General features: G+C 36.6%; 1 protein-coding gene across 1 annotated transcript in view; it reads right to left on the bottom strand.

Annotated features, from left to right (window-relative positions):
* LOC150107598 (uncharacterized) overlaps nucleotides 1–21,523 on the bottom strand; it is a 419,637-nt gene that overhangs the window by 224,728 nt on the left and 173,386 nt on the right. The window contains exon 10 of the mRNA XM_090391960.1: nucleotides 7,105–7,185. Coding sequence (XP_090248086.1) covers nucleotides 7,105–7,185 — 81 coding nt within the window. The remainder of the gene's footprint in view (nucleotides 1–7,104; nucleotides 7,186–21,523) is intronic.

The raw sequence follows: 21,523 nt of genomic DNA, 5'->3' as shown, positions 1-21,523 counted from the left end.
ATATGTGTGATTAGTTTGCAATATTTTATGGATTTTTGAAGCTGTATTGCTTAAATAGCAGAATTTTAAGACTGGAAGTCCAAATCCTCCATGCTTCTTTGATATTTGAAGAAATTCCTTTTTAACTTCTTAGTATCGGCTGAAAAAAATTGCAGAGGTTTACTATATAATTGCTTTCCTTCAGCTTCTGTGATGTCTGTAATATTTATTATGTACAACTGAGCAGGAAAGATTATGGTTTTGAGTACTATGGCTTTAGAAGAAAAGGAGAGTGGCCCTATTTTCCAGTCTTCTAACATTTCCAAGTTCTTGTATATAAGTTCTTGGACTGGAAATATTGGGTAAGTGGAGAAAGGGAATTCCAAGTATAATGAGGGATTCTCTCTCTTTGGGGTTAGTCCAAAAAGGAATGCCTCCAAGATCTCACTTTCCCACTTTTAATTTTGTCTTGTCTTGTCTGGATTAAAAATTAATCTGCTACTTTTGCTAAATTTTTCCAAAATACCAAAAAATATATATATGGAATCATTATTTTTCAAAGTTCCGACTACATTATCTGTATATGCTAATACCTTATTTTCCTTTTTAGTTGAAGGAACTGTTATTCCTCTCACAGCATGTGTATTGTTGACTTATTGTAAGGAAGGTTCAAGAACCAATGCAAAGAGCAGTGGACTGAGAGGGCAACCTTGCTTCACTCCTTTTTGAATTTTTACTGGGTCTGACAGCAACCCATTAACTAGGCGGTGGGTGGTTGAATTGGCATAGGCTCCTTTGATAACAGATAGCAGTTTTTTATCTACACCAATTTGCTGGAATGGGAAAAAGGAATGCTGGACATTATCGAATGCTTGAGTAAGGTCTACTGATAGCACTGCCATTGAGTGCTTTTTCCTGTTAACTAAGCGGATTAGATCACGTAGCAGAAATAGATTAAATTCTACTGCTTGACCATACTCCATACACCTGTGTACTTTTAATTATATATTTCATTCCCACTTTGAGCCTGTTATTGATAATGTGGAAAAATATCTTGTAGTCAGTATTAGATAGAGAAATAGGTCTCCAGCTGCTGATTAAGGTGTGAGGACAGTATGGCATGATACAATTTCACTTGGTATGTGTCCTGATGAGAGAAAGGAATTAAATAGTTTAACTAGAATGGGAAGAATAAAATCCTAGGCCTCGTGATAAAGTTCAATCCCTAGACCATCAGGTCCTGGGGATTTTCTTGTCTGGCATTCTTTATAGGCTGTGATAACTTCAGATGCTGTAATGGGACTGTCAAGCCCATCTGGGATATGAACAGGAAAGCCATTAATGTTCCAAAAGTTATAATTTCCAACAGTACTATTTCTGTAGTACTGTTGGAAATCTGATTGTAGTTTTATTATTATTATTATTATTATTATTATTATTATTCAGGCCTCCAAGGAGTCAAAAGACTCATCGAGGGAGGTCCTTCCTAAGACATAAAGTCTGTCAAGACTCATCGAAGGGAGGACCCCCCCAGAGAAACACAAAGTCTATCATACCACTCTTTAAACTCACTGACCGTTCTCGCTCCCACCACTCCATCAGGCAATGCATTCCACGGCTCAACCACCCTCCACACAAAGAAACCACTCCTTACCCTCTTGCTCACAGTTTCCTTTCGTAACTTCCAGGGATGGCCTCTTGTCATCACTCCTTCCCGCTGTTCAACCAAGCAAAAGAACTCTCCAGTGTCAACCCTGTAACCACCTCTCAACAGTTTAAAAGTCTCAATCATATCACCTCTCCTTCTTCTATCCACCAAACTCTGCAGTCCACATTCTCTCAGCCGATCCTCATAACTATCCTTGTACAGTCCTAAAACCATCTTTGTCATCCGTCTTTGTATCCTTTCCACAGTTAATTTATCCCCTTCAAATCCTGGGGACCAAATCTGAGAACAATAGTCCAAGTGTGGCCTGATCAGAGACTTATACAATGGAATGATAACCCTCTTACCTCTGCAGGTCAGTATTCTTCTCATAATTGCAGCAATCCTCTGTGTTACCTTCACCAACTTTGCAATATGTCCCCTAAACTTCAGGTTTCTATCAATCATCAACCCCAGATCTCTTGTCTCCCCTACTTCCTCCAGTATAACTCCTCCCATAGAGTATGAAGCATCCCATCGATGTTTCCCAAACCTCAAGACCTTACATTTTGCTGCATTAAACTGACATCCCCATTCATTTGCACATCTCTCTAGCTTATTTAAACCCTCTTGCAGGGCTACCACATCTGCACTATTACTAATAATCCTTCCCAGCTTCGCATCATACACAAACAACTGAATATCCCCCTTCAATCCACTGGCTATGTCATTGATATAAAGGTTAAACAATATAGGTCCTAGTACCGAGCCCTGTGGGACCCCACTTGTAACCCTCTGCCTCCTTGAAACTGCTCCACCATACACAACTCTCTGATACCTATCAGACAGCCAATCCTGAATCCAGTTGACCAATCTGACATCCAGACCCATGTGCTGCAACTTAAATATCAGCTTATCATGTGGCACCCTGTCAAATGCCTTCGCCAAGTCTAAGAAAATTGCAGTAGTTGCCTTTCCCTCATCTAATGTTCTTGTAACTTTATTATAAAAGGCTAGCATATTGCTAAAACAAGAGCGTTCTTTCACAAATCCATGTTGATTCTCACAGATAACATTATCCTCATCTACCCAATGCTGTATACGGTCCCTCACTACTTTCTCCAAGATCTTAACAACTACTGATGACACACAGACTGGCCTATAATTAGACACTTCCAGTCTGTTACCACCCTTATGCAATGGCACTATCTTACCTTCCTTCCATTCCCTGGGCACCTTTGCCAAAGCCAGACTTTCATTGAAAAGCCACGTTAAAGGCACTGTCAATTCCCTAGCACATTCTCTCAAAACTCGTGGTGAAATACCATCCAGTCCCACAGCTTTACTGACATCCAGAGTACTCAGTATCTGAAACACACTCTCCTCCTGTACCTCCAGACCTCGAACCAGTCCTATCCCTCTAGCATTAAAACTGACTCCTCTAGGATGAAATATTCCAATAAAGTGTTCATTGAACAATTCCACTATGTCCTCTGCATCAGTCACTCTATTCCCATTTTTATCCCACAATATCATTCTTCCACAATCATTTCTCCTCCTACTGGCCACATAGCTAAAAAATTCCCTAGGATTATCTTTGGATCTTAGGGCCAATCTCCTCTCATAAGCCAGTTTTGCTTTCCTTATCACAGTAGTCACTCTTCTGGCCTGTGTCTTATATTCCTCATGCATCCCTTCACCTGTCTCCTTATATCTCTTCCATAGCCTCTTTTTCACATGCAATTCCTGTTTAATATTGTTTGTCATCCACTTTACTCCAAATTGCGTCCTCTTCTTCACTCGTGGTATACAACTTACCATTGCTGATAACAAATATTCTTTCACAATTTCCTACGCACTAGTGATATCCCGGTCTTCCAATTCCTCCCTCCATGAAACTTCCCGAAGTTGACGTCTAAGACTATTATAATCACCTGCCTTATAATTCCACATAAGTTCCCGTCTCTTTGATACTCCTGCATGTTTATTCATTTTCCAAGTCAACACCATATGGTCACTCTCTTCAACTGGTGGGAGAGACGTGAACTCAGTTATTATCAACTCTTCTGATGCTATAACCAAAAACAGATTTCCAACAAATGTAGTTTTTCAAACAGATTTTTTACAAAAATCTGTTTGTAGTTTTACAACAGTACAAACAGATTTTTATAGTGTTTTTGAAAGGAGTCAAGGATGTCTTTAGTGGTGGACGTCTTCTCCATCAACACAGATCTGAGTGATAGTTCTTTCTTTGTGAAATTTTGTAAATTGTCTATTAGAAGATGCTTTGATGTAAAATCAGGTTTATAACTCTAGAAATAGCAAGGATGCATGCTATTTCTACAGTTATTCGTCCTTTGTATGAATCACTTTATGAAGAAAATTGGCATTAAACTGTGATATTGAAATCAGAGATGTTCAACCAAGCTCTTTATTATTATTATTATCATGGATCCCCCATGGTATCACAAGACTCATTTGGGAGGTCGGTCATACACTACTGCTTAAATTTATTCAATGTCTGCACTCTCACCATCCTCTCAGGAGATGAATTCCATGCTCTTACCACTTTCCATGCAACAAACTGACTTCTTATCCTCTTACTCACTACCTTCTCATATAACTTAAGTTCCAGAAGTTATATGAAATGTTTACACATCAGTTATAGTTAATAACTGGTGAAATTAGTGCAGTGAATAGACAATATCACTGACAGAATTATATTAAAAATGACAATATTAGAGAAGAATTTGACATTGTTAGCATTCAGGATAGCCTCTTCTGGTTTCAGCAGAGCCTGCTGGTTGGAAAGACCTGGGTTCAAATCCCATCTATGATGCGAAGAACCTTTATCAAGGCTTCTCAATCAAAGGTGAGTTAGCCAATCTTGTACAGATGTAGTGGGTTCTTTCTCCCAGAAATGCAGGTTTTTCATCCCTCAAAACAGACAATCCAACCCTGTGAACACACATATCTACAGACAGAATATTATTGGAAAAGCAAGGCGCTGGAAAATTACCTTATTCTATAATATTCCTTATTGATGTTTACCAGAAGCTACACATACTGGCCAATATATACACATAAACTCTTTATTATTATTATTATAATTATTTAGGCCTCCAAGGAGTCAAAAGACTCATTGTGGGAGGTTCTTCCTAGGAAACACAAGTCTATCATGCCACTCCTTAAACTCATTGACCATTCCCGCTCTCACCACTCTATCAGACAATGCATTCCACAGTTCAACCACCCTCTATGCAAAGAAACCACTCATACCGCCAATCAACACAAAAACTAGGTGTCATTAACACACTAAAAAACAGGGCTCTGAAGATTAGCTCCAGTGAACAAGCACTTAAAGATGAATTAAAAGTTATGAGCAATACCTTCCTGAAAAATAACTACAGCCAAAATACTATCAACAAAATTCTTCACAAGACCTCACTTAAAAACAAAAATAAACTAGATTACAATAAAACTGTAGCCATTTCATACATTAAAGGGATATCAGTTAATGCCATATTTAAACCTCCTGCAAAATTAAAGAACTTATTCACTTCATCCAAGGATCCACTTCCTCTGCTGGCCTGCCTTGGGGGTATATCGTATTCATTCTACCTGTAATTGGCTCTATATAGGTGAAACAGGATGTACAATTCCTATCCCCCAAAAAAAGGAACATAAACAGCACATAAAATTAAATAACTATGATAAATCTGACCTTTCTGATCGTGCCCTGAATACTTTACATAGAATTAACTGGAAAGGCACCTGTTGTTTACATCACACCAAAATGTGGTATTAGCATAAATTTATGGAGGCCTGCAAAATTCTTATCAACCCTAATCTTAACAATAATGGTGGTCTAAAAATACCAAGAATATGGATGGCACATATTTTACCCACTTAACCTTTTAGCCTAAGATCATAACTTTAATATAAAAACATTCTTGTTAAATTATGGATTAGGCCACCACTTTTGTTTTATTAAAACTATTTACATGAATTTGTTCTCTGATGATGTTATAAATAGAATATACAATAGCTTTGATGTAGTTTTTTTTTTCACTAATTAAAGTAATTAAAGTAATTATTCCTAACATGGCTGTAGTCTCCATAATTTTACTGAAATGAATTCACATAGTAAGCCATTACTATAGCTGGCCTGTTACAAGCCAGATTTCTTCTTTTATACCAAAATACTCTTTTTCATGTATCAATTTAGTAAAATAAATAAAACAGACTTTATTATGAGAAATATATATAAAAAAGAAAGAAATATAAAAAATGAATAATCAAGAATTTACTAATTATAAAGCCTGCTACTCATTATAAAATCTCATAAATTTCTCATTATGAAAGATGTATATTTTGAGTGCATTTTCTGAAAGGGTTATACTTAAACATATTATGTTCTAGATCAGTGGTCTCCAAACTTTTCGCCGTGAGGGCCACATTGGATACTTCAGCACTGTTCAGCAGGCCATAGTAATAAAAAACTCTAGAATTAGATATACGAATTTAATTGAATTATTACACTGCACCACTGCAAGTGGTGCAATGTAATAATTTGGATATTTGGTTAATAACTTACCCGAAATATCTAAAAAAGAAGAAAAAAAAAATATTTATATTTTTTTTTATTTAAAAATTTTATTATTTTTATTTATTTCAAAAAACATTTTGTAAAAATTATCAAAAAAAAAAATCTCATCACGACAATTTCTACGCGCGAACTGATACTTTTTTTTTTTGAAATAGCCGAATTCATTTTTTTCCGTTCGAGAAACAATTTGTTTAAATTTTTGCTAGTCGTTAGCTTTTCAACCGAATATACACCGAATATTTACACGTAACTTTTTTTTTTAATTTCATATAACTTTGAGTTTTTTGTCAATGAATACAGATCGGGAAATTTTGTTTTTACTTCGTTTTTTTGCTCGTTAGTTCATTTTAATTGTGTTTTTACCGACTTTTTTAAGTGTTCTTATTTTGTGCGACATAAATTTTTTTTGTTGATAAAAAAGTTTATTCAGATGTAACTTTTTTATTTCGTTTTGAATTCTTATAATTTTTTTTCTTTGTTAGTCCATTTTAACTGACCTTTTACAGTCAGAAAGACCGTAACTTGGATTACGGTTACATTTTGCTATTTGGGAATATATTTGGAACACAATTTTAATTAATGCATTTGAAATCTATCAACACCTCGTGTTTTTTTTTGCAGATTCTTATTGAAAAATGAGTCCAATTGGCAGGCCGCATCTGACCTGTGGGCCATAGTTTGAAGACCCCTGTTCTAGATAACTATTAGTAATGAATAAAATTAAATGAAAATAAATTCATTTAATCCACTTTATTAGAAGTACATTAAACATTGAAATCATTATTCATTTATGAGAACAAAAATGCGCTGTTTGTTTTTAGTTTTACATGATCCTACATGAAAAATGGAAATGGAATTTAAATATACTTACTTTATCACCAACAGCTGGGCCATAAGTTTTAGCATATTCAAATCTATTCATAACACATTCCGGAGCAGCCGTTATGTTTTCCTGTGCAACGAATATTTATACATGATTAATAATCTGAACATAGACATTATTATAATAATAATAATTATTATTACTATTAACATTTCAACACCACAAAGTCAAAGGAGTCACTGCTTGAGGTCCATATTCTCTCATGCCAAAAGATCATCGAATCATTCTTTAAACCTATTGATAGTTTCTACACCCGCCACACTCTCAGCCAATGCATTCCACTCACCAATCACTCTCCATGCAAAGAACCTATTTCTCACTCCCCCTCCACATATCCTCCTTATACAGCTTCCATGGATGGCCTCTTGTTTTACTCATATTTCCCTATACCCTATGAAAAATCTCCACATTAATCTGGCAACAGCTCAATCACAACCTACTCCTCACATGCCTCCTGATCATTCGCCATCAGTTTCTCCTTCTCCACCATGCCCTCTACATTCCAGCTTCTCATGATGTTGCCAAGGATGTATTACACTAATAACCGCGCACTCAGTCGACCCTGCAAAGAGTCGTGCACTTGGTAAAGTTCCTAAGGAGTGGAAGGAGAGCAAGATTGTGCCACTTCATAAAGGAGGTGATCGAACTCAAGCATCAAACTATAGGCCTATCTGTGTGTCAGGTGTTGTGGTTAAGTTGTTGGAGAAGCTTATGAGAACTAGGATCCAGAATTGGGTTGAAAACAATGGTATTATCTTTGATGGACAGCATGGATTTGCTAAAGGGAGGTCATGTTTTAGTAATCTACCTACTTATTACAATAAGGTGACTGTTTCCTTGGACAGAGGAGAAGAATACACAGAAATATAGTTCGATTTCACAAAGGCTTTTGATAGATTACATCATGATAAGTTGATAGTCAAACTAGAGCAGATGGGGTTGGATATTAGATTGGCACATTGGATTGAAGACTGGCTATCTGATAGGCATCAACAAGTTGTGTATGGGGAGCAACATCCAGGAAAAGGAAAGTCACTAGTGGTGTGCCTCAGGAGTCTATTTTAGGGCCGTTACTGTTTAACTTGTATATTAATGATATTGGTGAAGATTTGGATGGAGATATTCAGCTGTTTGCAGATGATGATGCAAAGTTGGGATGAACAATGAAGAGTAGAGAAGATGTTGTGGTCTTACAAGAAAACTTGAATAAATTGAGTGATTGGTCACAGGAATGGGGATGTGATTCAATGTTGCAAAATGTAAGGTTTTAAAATTTGGAAAACAAAGATGGGATGTAGAATTTATGCTTGGTGACGATATATTGTTGGAGGTGGAGGAAATAAGAGATCTGGGCGTGACAGTAGATAAGGATCTGAAATTTATGGGACACATAGCCAAAATTGTGAAACAACACAAAGGCTTCTGGGAATGATGCAGAGGACACTGACTTGTAGAAGTAGAGAGATTGTTGTTCCATTGCTGTGGAGAGGGTTCAGAGAAGAGTGACCAAGTTGGTGAGTGATATAAAAAATGCTCCCTACATTGATAGATTGAGAGCTTGTGGATTGCAGAGATTGGTTGATAGGCGAAGAAGAGGGGATATGATAGAAACATTCAAATTACTAAAAGGTTTTTATAGGATTGATGCAGGGGAAATATTTCAGCTGTGTGATAGTGATGGAAGAACAAGAGGCCATCTCTGGAAATTAAAGAAGAGTGTGGTTAACAAAGGTGTCAGAACAAGGTTTTTTGCCTGGAGGGTGGTGAATGAGTGGAATTCATTGCCTGACTTAGTTGTGAGCTCTTTGTCTGTAAATGAATTCAAGAAGAGATATGACAGATATTGTTTTGCTAGTTTGGGTCTCCCGCGATGAGTCTACTGACTCCATGGAGATACCCGTAATAATAATAATAATAATTGTATAATGCTTTGATTAGGCCACATATGGACTATTGTGCCCAGATTTGGTCACCTGGTTTTCAGAAGGACGAACAGATGTTGGAAAGGGTCAAGAGGCAACTGACTAAGGTAATGTCTAACCTCTGGAATGAGGACACTGACTTGTAGAAGTAGAGAGAGATTGGTTTGATTAGGCCACATATGGACTATTGTGCCCAGATTTGGTCACCTGGTTTTCAGAAGGATGAAACAATGTTGGAAAGGGTCCAAAGGGACTAAGGTAGTTTCTAACCTCTGGAATGTCAAGTATGAGGAAAGATTGAGAGGTTGCAACTTGCAGAGTCTGGTGGACAGGAGGAAGAGGGGAGATATGATAGTCCTACAAGTTAGTAAGGGAGTTGTTATAGGATCAATGCTGGAAAGGTTCTACAGAAAATAGTGGGAGATCAGGGGAGAACCAGAGGTCATCCCTGGAAACTGTATAAAGAGGATATGAGAAGGGAAGTGAGATGCAAGGTTTTTTCCTGCAGAGTTGTGAATGATTGGAATGCCTTGCCTGAGAGTGTGGTGTCTGCAGATAATTTGAGTGTGTTTAAAGCATGGTATGATGAGCTGTGTATATGATAAAAGGACTTCCCAGATGAGATTTTGACTCCACGGGGTCTTGGGAAATAATAATAATAAATAATAACCTATGATTGAATACTTCAACTATATGCTCTACATTGGTTACCAATCTACAACTGTCTTCAACTTGTATCAGTCTTCCATAGAAATGAGAACTGTAGATAGGCATGGAGGAGTGAGGAAGAATGGAATAAAAGATGGCCATGTAAAAGAGTTAACAAATGATTTGAGAATGGTGTTTTATGTGAAGATTTAATAATAATAATTATTATTATTATTTGAGGCATGGTGAATGAGAAGGTGTACAATATTTGTTTTCCTGGTGGCAGAATGAGGAAGGTGACTGAGGCATTGGTTATGAGGAGTAAGCAAACAAAGTTTGTGTCTGAAGCAACTTCAGGACAGGGCAACTTGTATATAAAAGTTAATGACTTCACATCTGTATCAATCCACATCTATAGGTGGATTGATACAGCAAAAAGTGCCTAAGAAGACAGAAATATAAAATCTAATAATGTTGGAGTCTTGACAAGTAACAGATTGATTTGGAGGAAAATTGTAGATAGGAAGTTAGTCGTGATGTAAATTTTTCATGTAGTACTATCATATCCTGTACACCCCCTTGAGGGTACATGTCAGGAATTTGATGACTTCACATATCATTTGCCTTACTATCTCATAATGCAAAGTACATACCCTTCACTTAATACTATGCATTAAGTGAAGGGCCACTACCCAGACTGGTTTCAACCTTTATTAAGGTATTTTTAAATACAGGAATACCTCTCCAAAAACTCTTGTGATCCCTCAGATCGCCGAACAATGAGTTCCTGATGGATCATTTAACTCAGCAGTAGTTTCACCCCCACAGGCTCACCCCCACCACCGAGCACAGCCGCTCATATCTCAAGGAAAGCAACTACTTCTGCACAATGCACATTAGTGGGAGCCAGACCCAGAGGTGATACCAAGGTTGAAGTAATGCAGAAGTCATATTTCCTTATATGAGTAGCCAAGCGGTGTCACACCTTATTACTAAAATACTCTAGATTAGAGGTAGATGTTGGAAGTTTTTATCATTTCTGGTTACTGAACCAGAAATGAGCTATTATGTTTGCTTCCAAATGTCAGAAGTATCCAAAATAAAGGGAACAAAATTGTTGTATAAATCAAATTCATTCACCCCAAAATTTTAAAATGTGAAACATGGTTGGTTGAGGATGATATACTGATATGAATAGAGACAGAGGAGTATGGTGTTTTTCATGAATATAGACAAGGGAGAAGGGGTGCTATTGATGATAGTAGAGGAGCTATGTCCAGCCAAGATGGAAATGCAAAGGTGATATAGTGGCACTGCCCATCATACTGGACAATTTTAATTATGGTTGTTAATACAGATTGGAATGAAGATATGGTGATCAAAGAGAATAAATTTCTTGAGGTTTTGAGAGACAACTACCTCAGGCAATACATAAAAGAGGCACACAAGAATGAAGGGTCATGGATTTGATTGTCTATTGGGAAGAGAAAAGGGTTTCCCATTCCCATAATGCATAGCATTATACATACCCATAAGGAAACATGCTTTGCATTATGGGATACTAAGGGATAAGAGTGATAGACTGAATTTGAATGATTTTACTCTAAATCATCTAGAGAGAGACTGCTGTTGGAAGGGTGAGTAATGAGTGCAGAAATGGATCTGAGCAAGTAAGAAGTGATGTGGAAGAGCAAGAGCAGAAAAGTAAGGAAGAAAGGATTGAAGTAGTGCACATGAATGGAGAAGTAGGTATCATGAGTTTGGAGAATGAGAGAACAAGTATGCAAGACAAACACAGGAATGGGGATTCAGGGTAGCAAGGAACACAGCATGAGAAAAGTCACAGCTCACAGAGGAAGTGAAAGAGTGAGTAGAAAAGAAAGGAATGGGATGATCTTGGATGTGAGGGGAACAGCTAGGTTTGAAGAGGGTAATGAGAGAGAGAGAGAGAGAGAGAGAGAGAGAAATGGCTTGAGGAAGGCATGGAGAACTCACGCCTAATAAGTGGTACCAGTGAAACTTGTTATAGATCCAGAAATGAACTGTTATGTTTTTATATGAATGCTAGAAGTATCAGAAACAAGGGAAATTAAATGGTTGCATTGATTGAGTTTGTTCATCCCAAAATTGTTGGAATAAATGAGACATGGTTGGATGAAGATGACATCCTGACAGGAATAGAGATGGCAGTATATGACGTTTTTCATGATGATAGAAAGGGTACAAAAAGGAGATAGAGTGCTACTGATGATAGAAAAGGAGTTATGTCTGTACATGGTGGAGATGCAAGGGTGAAATACAAGGCTGGTGGCAGTGGTTTTGAAGCAGTATGGTGTGAGATGGAGGTGAATAAAATAAAACAGTTGAATGTTGTTATAGACCTGGTAATGTGAATGGCAGTGACGATGAAATGTATAAACAAATTAGCCAAACAAATAGGAAAAAGTTGATCATTATGCATGATTTTAATTATGGCAATATAGATTGGGATGAAGATAGCAACTGGAAGTAACCAAAATTAATTTCTTGAGTTTTTGAGGGACAAATGCTTCAGACAGTATGCAACAGAGAGCATGCAAGGATTGAGGATCTTGGATTTGATCATCTCATCAGAGGATGACATTATAAATGAGGTATCAAATCTTCCTCCAGTTGGTTAGAGTGTCTATGAAGTGATTATCTGAGTGGTTGCCAGCCATATGAGGACTTCTGTGAGGAATTGGTATATATGGAACTACGAGGCTGGTGATTATGAGAAGCTCAGGAGAGAGAGTTTGCAGGTGTAGCAGGAATGAGGAGTTGAGTAGAAAGGAGACAGTGCTGCTTGGGTATTGCACTCACATAAGAGCGTAAATCTATCATACATCAAAACTTGTATTTATTTACATAAGAGTAAATGGAAAATAGCAAGGTTTGTTTTCAGGAGGGAGGAGGATGAACATGCTGGCTGATGCTTTGATATGAAACTAAATGAATGGGAGAATAAATGCTCATTACAGGAACAAATCATTTGGTGGAAAGAAAGAGAATTCAAGAATGGAAATTAGGAAATTATTGATTATAGCAAAAGACATGGTGCTAAGATTGTAAGTGCATTTCCCAGGTGTGATGATGATGATGAAAAAGTGAGCAAAATTGAATGGCATGCTAGAGCTGTGTGAGATGGAAGAAGAGTAGTTTGTTAAACACTAGATGAATTCAAGGGATGAATAGAATTGCATAAAACAGATGGATTTATATTTTAATGGATTTGTTGCAAGTTAAATGGAGAGATATTTTCCTGAAAGGAAGAGTACTAAGTGACATGAACAAGATGTGAGTAATATATGTAGTAATATACATGAATAATATATGATAAAAAAAGAGTAGGAGAGCAGAATGAGAAAAACTAAAACCCTGGTGAATGATCGAACTCAAGCATCAAACTATAGGCCTATCTGTGTGTCAGGGGTGTTGTGGTTAAGTTGTTGGAGAAGCTTGTGAGAACTAGGATCCAGAGTTGGGTAGACAACAATGGTATAGTCTTTGATGGACAGCATGGATTTGCTAAAGGGAGGTCATGTTTAGTAATCTACTTACTTATTACAATAAAGTGACTGTTTCCTTGGACAACAAAGGATACACAGTAATATACTTGGATTTTGCAAAAGCTTTTGATAGAGTACCTTATGATAAGTTGATAGTCAAACTAGAGCAGATGGGGTTGGATATTAGATTAGTGCATTAGATTGAAGACTGGCTATCTGATAGGTATCAGCAAGTTGTGTATGGGGGTGCGATATCCAGGAACTGGAAAGTGACTAGTGGAGTGCCTCAGGGGTCTGTTTTAGGGCCATTACTATTTTACTTGTATATTAATGATATTGGTGAAGATTTGGATGGAGATATTCAGTTGTTTGCACATGATGCAAAGTTGAGATGAACCACGAAGAGTAGAGAAGATGTTGTGGCCTTACAAGAAGACTTGAATAAATAGAGTGATTGGGCACGGGAAAGGGGATGTGAGTTCAATGTTTCAAAATATATAGTTTTAAAATTTGGAAAAAAAAGATGGGATGCAGAATTTATGCTTGGTAAGGATATATTGTCGGAGGTGGAGGAAATAAGAGATCTGGGGGTGATAGTGGATAAGGATCTGAAATTTAGGAGACACATAGCCAAAATTGTGAAGACAACACAAAGCCTTTTGGGAATGATGCGGAGGACACTGACATGTAGAAGTAGGGAGATTCTTGTTCCATTGTATAAGGCTTTAATTAGGCCACACATGGACTATTGTGCCCAGATTTGGTCACCGGGTTTTCAGAAGGATGAAGAGATGTTGGAAAGGGTCCAAAGGCGACTGACTAAGGTAGTTTCTGACCTCTGGAATGTTGAGTATGAGAAAAGATTGAGAAGATGTAATTTGCAGAGTTGGGTGGAGAGGAGGAAGAGGGGAGATATGATAGAGACCTACAAGTTGGTAAGGGGTTGTTATAAGATCAATGGTGGAGAAGTTCTACAGAGAATAGTGGGAGATCAGGGGAGAACCAGAGGTCATCCCTGGAAACTATAAAGAGGGTGTGAGTAGGGGAGTGAGAGACAAGTTTTTTTCATGCAGAGTTGTGAATGATTGGAATGCCTTGCCTGAGAGTGTGGTGTCTGTACGGAGTTTGAGTGTGTTTAAGGCTCAGTATGATGAGATGTGTGTGTGTGATAAAAGGACCTCCCAGATGAGTCTTTGACTCCATGAGGTCTTAGGGTAATAATAATAATGAATAGCAAGATGGCTGAGTTGTGTGATGCAAAGGAGTTTCAGTTTGTAAATCTGTGGAGTGAATTTGAAGGAAAGTTGGAATGGTTTAAAGTTGATGGATTGCATTTGAATGGGTTTGTTGTTGTGTATTTAGAAAGGGTACTGTTTTCTGAGAAGGCATGGAGTCAAAAAGTTAATGTAGTAAATGATCAGAGTCTACTTGTGAAACAGGATAGCACGACTAAACTAATTGTACAACAGGAGGAAGATGGATATGAGGTTGAAGATGTGGTTGCAGCAGATACGCTAACCACTCGGTCAACCAGGCCGGCTCTTGCCGGCTGAGTGGTTAGCGTATCTGCTCTCCAGCCAAAAGGCTGCGGGTTCGAATCCCGCCGTGGGCATGAATGTTTGTGATTGTCTGCAAAAACACTAGTAGTGGTGGTTAGCGGGAGATGCAACTCGTTGTAGTTGGTGGATTGAGTGGTGGAGACAGAATTGTAGAGTATGTGCCCTCCCTCAATGAGTCTTTGGACTCCCTGGAGGTGTCATGTAATAATAATAATAACCACTCTCTCAAGCAATGCATTCCATGGTTCAACCACCCTCCACACAAAGAAACCACTTCTCACCCTCTTGCTCACCACATCCTTTCATAACTAGGATTATATAATTTTCTGAAAGGATAGAAATGTGAAAAGAAGATGGAAGAGTGCTGTTAATGATTCCAGAGGACTGTGTTCACAAAGTGCAAAAATGGATGCACAGATTTGAATCTGTGTGATGTGAAGTTGAAATAAACAGGTTAGAATATCTGATATGATGCTGTTATAGCCAAGGAATACAGAGAATACCAGTTGTGAAATGTTTAGGCAAATTAGCTAGGCATGTAAAAGAGTGACCCTGATGGGAGACTTTAATTACAGGAACATAGAATGGAAGGAGGATATAGTATATGGGAACAAGGAGATTTAGGAACAAGATTTAGGAGATTTGGGAACAAGAAGATATTTATCTCTCTGAGTTTATTGAATTTCTGAGAGATATATATCTTAAGCATCACGTGACTGAAGCAACTAGAGGCTTTAATGTTTCAGATTTGGTAGTACCGTCACAGGATGTAGTTAATGAGGTGTTGACACTGCCGCTAGTTGGTGAGAGAGTGATCATGAGGTGCTTGTTTGGGAAGTGATGAAACAAGAAAAGGCTACTGCCAAAAATGAATATATGTGAAATATAAAATGGATGATTACAGGAAGCTCTGTTGTGGTCAGTTAGCATGATCAATATCATCATGCAATAACATATCAAGATATGTTAATTTAATTGTAAGGGATGCAGTTCTTACAACTACTGTCTTCTTACATCTTTTTACACACTTTTCCTAATCACCACTTACAAGGCAGGTGATTGGGAAAAGCTTGAATCTATAGTAATGAATGAAACACTGGGCACAAAATGGGATGCATTGGCACTCATTAGGAACTATTTAACAGTAGTAATATACTGAATGTGTTCCAAAGGTCAGGATGTTAAATTAGGTAAGAAAAAATGGTTGAATGAGGACATTTAAGAATCAATCTGGAAGAATAAAGGCAACTTTACTTTTATTATTGAAGGCAGCATGGGATCAGTTTCTAGTAATAAACTGCATGCAGTGTATGAATAGCAGACCAGGAAGATGACTCACTTGGTAACTTGATATGGATAGCAAAAATATGAGCTGAAATTGGCCACTCAGGTCAAGAATCCTAAAGAGCAGCTTTTGAAAAGTGGCAAGTAGAAGAAAGAATGGTTATGATGATATTAGTTATTATGATGATGGTACAATGGCAACTACTAATAGCTTGTAGTTTAATTTATGTATAGTGAAGAATGGAGGAAGAATTTATTAATAATGAAGGAAGAAATTAAAGGTAATTTCTTTGAAAGACTTGTTTATTGAGTTTTGCAGTAAAACTCAATAAACAAGTCTTTCAATAAACAATTTATTGAGATGCATGCAGTCAGACACATCTGACTGCATGCATCTCACTGCATGCAGTCAGATGTGTCTCAAAGGAGAGGAAAGAGGCCAAAATGGACATTAAAAAGTTGTGATCAGGGTGAAAGTTGGAATTATAGGGCTATTTATGTCTCTCTTGAAGTGTGGTTAAGGTGTTGGTGATGCTGGTGAGGGGTATGATCCAGAATTGGATTGATAACACCAGAATTCTCTCTGTTGAAGATACCAAGCTATTTTAAACCTAGTTTTATTCCATTTCCCAAGTAAACAAACAGACAAACAAGCCAAGTTTGCACCTGTAATTGTTGCAAGTCTAGCTGACCCTGCACGTAGTGCAAGATCAAGGCAACTCATGGTAAAAGTAGAATAAGCTCTGATCACTAATCTTAATATTTACCCATAATGAAAAGCACATCTCTTGGAGGAGATGTATGATGCTTTATATTAAAGGCAAGGGGCCACTACCCATACCGGTTTGGACCTTTATTGAGGTCTCATCAGTGGGAGCCAGGCAAGAAATACCAAGATTTTAGTAATACAGAGCTTATAAGTATTTTACCAGAACAAGTTACCATAAGGTGTGTTAACTTTAGTAAATAAAAATCTCAGGAGGAGATATAAATGTAGAAAGTATTTTACCTTGGGTATAATAAATGTTAAAGATACTAAGCTATTTTAAACCTGGTTTTACTCCATTTCCCAAGTAAGCAAACAGACAAACAAGCCAAGTTTGCACCTGCAATTGTTGCAAGTCTAGCTGACCCTGCACGTAGTGCAAGACCAAGGCAACTCATGGTAAAAGTAGAATAAGCTCTGATCACTAATCTTAATATTTACCCATAATGCAAAGCACATCTCCTGGAGGAGATGTATGATGCTTTGTATTAACCTCCCAAACGGCCAGGACGTCTATAGACGTCCAGCTAAATCTGGATATGATTCAGCCCACCTGTTTAAAGAACCAGGATAAGAAGTGCAATTTGACCATCCTGTCCATTAGAAGGTGTGATAAACCCTCACGCTGAAGAGAATGGTTAATCGGATTATCTCATGTTCATAGCTACCTCTCAGTTACCTATAACAAGAAATGCAGATCCTTGTTCTATGCTGGGTAACTGGATTTTAGTTATATAGGATAGACTAAAAATAGAGAAATGATTTATATTTTTGTTTTCTCTTTTTATTGTACAATACAATTTTAATTTCTGGACAAAATAAAGGTCTTGCATAATTTCTTCACTTAAATATTGCCTTACCTTGGAGAACCAATTTCATTTTTAATTTTTTGCGCTAATTTTTTTCTAATTGCTTTCTAAACAAAACATTTTGCTTTGTTCTCGAAGAAATTAATTCATGATAATTATTTGAAATATTCTTTTAAAAAAAGAAAAGAAAACCAGCTGCCGACGTTCCAGATTATATTATTTTTATTTTTGTACAAAACCATCGAAATCGTATAATACTTCACAGATTTCCTTTAGGACATGCTGGAGCAACTTTGCTTTATAGAGAATAACATGCAATTCTTTAATCATATCACTAAATTTTTTCTTTATATTATATAGTGATCTACTGTTCTTCGTACTTTCACTTTCTTCGTTTCTCTGTATAATCGGTGTTTATAGAATGAAATAAACAGTTATTATTTAAATTGATATGTATATATTTTCTGCTAGTTTATATATTTTTTGCCAATTTTAATAAGTGATACTTTTGCGTATATTCTCTAATACATGTGCATGCATCAAATATGAAATTTCATATTTTCACAATAGAAATGAACTTTATTTCGACTTTGATAGCATCACCCCCCCCCCATTGCAACATTACCAGACGCCCGAAAGCTTTTATGAAACATAGGTACAGTTTTTATTTCATTCGTGATTTTTCCATAATAATTGTTCCACATAAAGTTTATTTTTTTCGACACAGAAACTAAGTTTTGATTATTATAAATTTGCAAATTATAAATAAGAAAATATACATATTATTTCCCTATTATTATAAATCAGGAAGTTATGTGACGTTGGCTAATAGGGGAAATTAATATTTAAAAACACTGTCATCCTACAAATGCAATATCAGAATATGCTTCGAATATCTGTTAATCAATCAGAAAGATGGAAAAACAGAACAAGGAATTTCTGCCTGTAAAATATTCAATTATTGTACAAGGTACTTTAGTGTGCTGCCTTCTGGACATCTTCTTTTGATCTAGTTCCCAGTGTGTGTGTGTGGGGGGGGGGGAGGGGGAGTTAGTAATCTCCATTAGTCTACAACTTGTTACTGGGTAGAAAGGAATATTACGAAAGTATACCCAATATACAATTCATTTGTGAGATGACAAGCAAGAGCAGCAGCAGCAATAGCAGTAATTTTTTTCAAGATATTTATCAAATAATTTAGAATTTTTTGATAATAAAAGTGAAACTGATCACTATAAATAAAGAAATCATTTTTGGCATAAATACTTCATCAGCCTGTAAAAGAAATGTCAGTTTTACTGTGTTAGGATATCTGAACAACAGAAAACGAAACAAGACATTCTTTCTTGAGCAATTTAGTGTGACTTCTCGGAAACTTTCTGTCTTGTGTTTCTCAAAAGAGTAATCTATGACTTTTAGCTTTTTCTCTAGGTAAGAGGATTATTGTCCAGCATTTCTAAGACGTATTTCAGAAATAGCAATCAGCAGAAATAGAAGTAGTAATATTTAGATTTTTTTTTAAAAAAAAAAAAGAAACAGAAATAACACAACTGAAATTTCTTTGTGTGGTATACAGTTTTACATGTTGAAAATATAGCATAGTATTTCTAAATCTTAGAATAACTTCAGCAGACTGCTGATTTCAGATTCAAAGAAAGAGTACAGAATAAGAAGCTTTGATATACAAAAATATTATTGCTTTATTTCTTTTGTCAAAACGGTAAACTGAAATAAGAGATTTTGAATACCGTCTGAAAGCTTTCAAAGCTGTAGAAATTTAAAGTAGTTATGCAACTCAGTTCCAGGACAGGAGAGGGGGGGGGGTTGTAAAAAATCCTAAAAATGAGCATACATTTTTAATCATTCCATACAGGATATCCTTCCTATTATATTTTCAACATATCTACAGGGGTTAAGCACTGGATATTATAGTAATGTGCATCCTACAAAAAAAAAAAAAAAAAAAAAAAAACCTCTGTTGCAATTTTCAGCAAAAGAAAAAGGCGAAGAGTCTCTGATAAAATACCATTAGGTATAAATTTTTGATACTAAAAAAGACACAATATCGGAAACCGAGTAATGCGGTTTATAATTATTTGTTGTTCATAAAAAAAAAAAAAAAACAATCGTTCCTGAAATTGAAATGTGACAATCCATATAAAGTTATTTTGCAAAGAAAGAAAGCAAAATGTCATATTTATTTCACTAAATGTTATTTAAAAATATAAATATTTGACAAAATATTTTAAAAGTAAACAGACATTTGAAAATTCACAAAAAAGAATCTATATTGTCAGTAAAGTGGAGCAAATTAACTATTACTAAAGTATATTCATTGCAAAAGCTGATCTATGGTCATTTCAGGATTGATTCTTTATTTTGGCAAATGTTAAACTTCTATTTTTGGAAAGAGACACAATAAATAAATTGTTTAGCAAAAAAAAAAAAAAACGATCAAATATCCAAGTACAGTGAAGAAAATTCAAAATAACAGAGTACATGTAAAGACAAGTGACACAAAAGTCGCTCGACCACAGTTAATCTGCTAATGGCTCTCAAATCGCCATTAAGGGATTAACAGCAGAAGAGGGTAAATACTTGATAAAAGATAAAATGCCAATGAAGTTTTGATCCATGAAAAAGTCTGGGGGGTAGTCTTGCTATTTCATCCACCTTGGCCAGTAGGAGGTTAAAGGCAAGGGACCACTACCCAGACCGGTTTCAACCTTTATTGAGGTCTCATCAGTGGGAGCCAGGCAAGAAATACCAAGATTTTAGTAATACCGAGCTTATAAGTATTTTATTATTATTATTATTATTATACACCTCCAGGGAGTCCAAAGACTCATCGAGGGAGAGTGTGCCAACAGCATCGAACGATTGGACCCCTTCTAACTACTAACCGCGCTCAAACTTACTTAACTGAGCATTAGTAGCAGAGGCTCTACCAATCGACCAACATTTTACCAGAACAAGTTACCATAAGGTGTTTTAACCTTATTAAATAAAAATCTCAGGAGGAGATATAAGTGTAGAAAGTATTTTACCTTGGGTATAATAAATGTTAAAGATACTAAGCTATTTTAAACCTGGTTTTACTCCATTTCCCAAGTAAGCAAACAGACAAACAAGCCAAGTTTGCGCCTGCAATTGTTGCAAGTCTAGCTGACCCTGTCATGTAGTGCAAGACCAAGGCAACTCATGGTAAAAGTAGAATAAGCTCTGATCACTAATCTTAATATTTACCCATAATGCAAAGCACATCTCCTGGAAGAGATGTATGATGCTTTGTATTTAAAGGCAAGGGGCCACTACCCAGACTGGTTTCAACCTTTATTGAGGTCTCATCAGTGGGAGCCAGGCTAGAAAACCAGGTTTAAAATAGCTTCGCCTTAAGCACCACAGCACAATCAAATATGATGTTGAAGAAGTTCGTTGCAATATTGTTCATTAGTCATAGTCACTTTTTCCAGCACTTATAACTCTGTGCATCCAATAAGCATCACGACTCCATACACCTTGATCCCAGCACCTCCGTAACGATTGGTTTCAAGAACATTCTCACAATGATAAGCAGCACCACTTTCATGCCAGACCAAGTGTGGTCTAGAATCGGAGGAAAGACTAAAACGATTGCCATCTGTGAAGAGTACATTAGCTCATTGGTGTCTTCTGCAATTTTTATAGACAGAACTGGACCAAAAAATCTGCTTTTTCATGTTCTGTGGTAAGGCGAGGACGACCTCTTAGCAAATGTCTGGAACACATGCCATTTGTCTGAAATGCTGCTCAGAGCCTGGATACAACGCTTTTTAGTAATACAGAGCTTATAAGTATTTTACCAGAACAAGTTACCATAAGGTGTTTTAACCTTATTAAATAAAAATCTCAG

Source organism: Typopeltis vanoorti, chromosome 4, assembly GCF_054136105.1.
Source record: "Typopeltis vanoorti isolate ZY-2024b chromosome 4, IOZ_Tvanoo_1.0, whole genome shotgun sequence".
NCBI classification, from domain to species: Eukaryota; Metazoa; Arthropoda; class Arachnida; order Uropygi; family Thelyphonidae; genus Typopeltis; species Typopeltis vanoorti.
The sequence above is the reverse complement of the archived record's forward strand: the minus strand, read 5'-3'. Positions and strand labels throughout refer to the sequence as shown.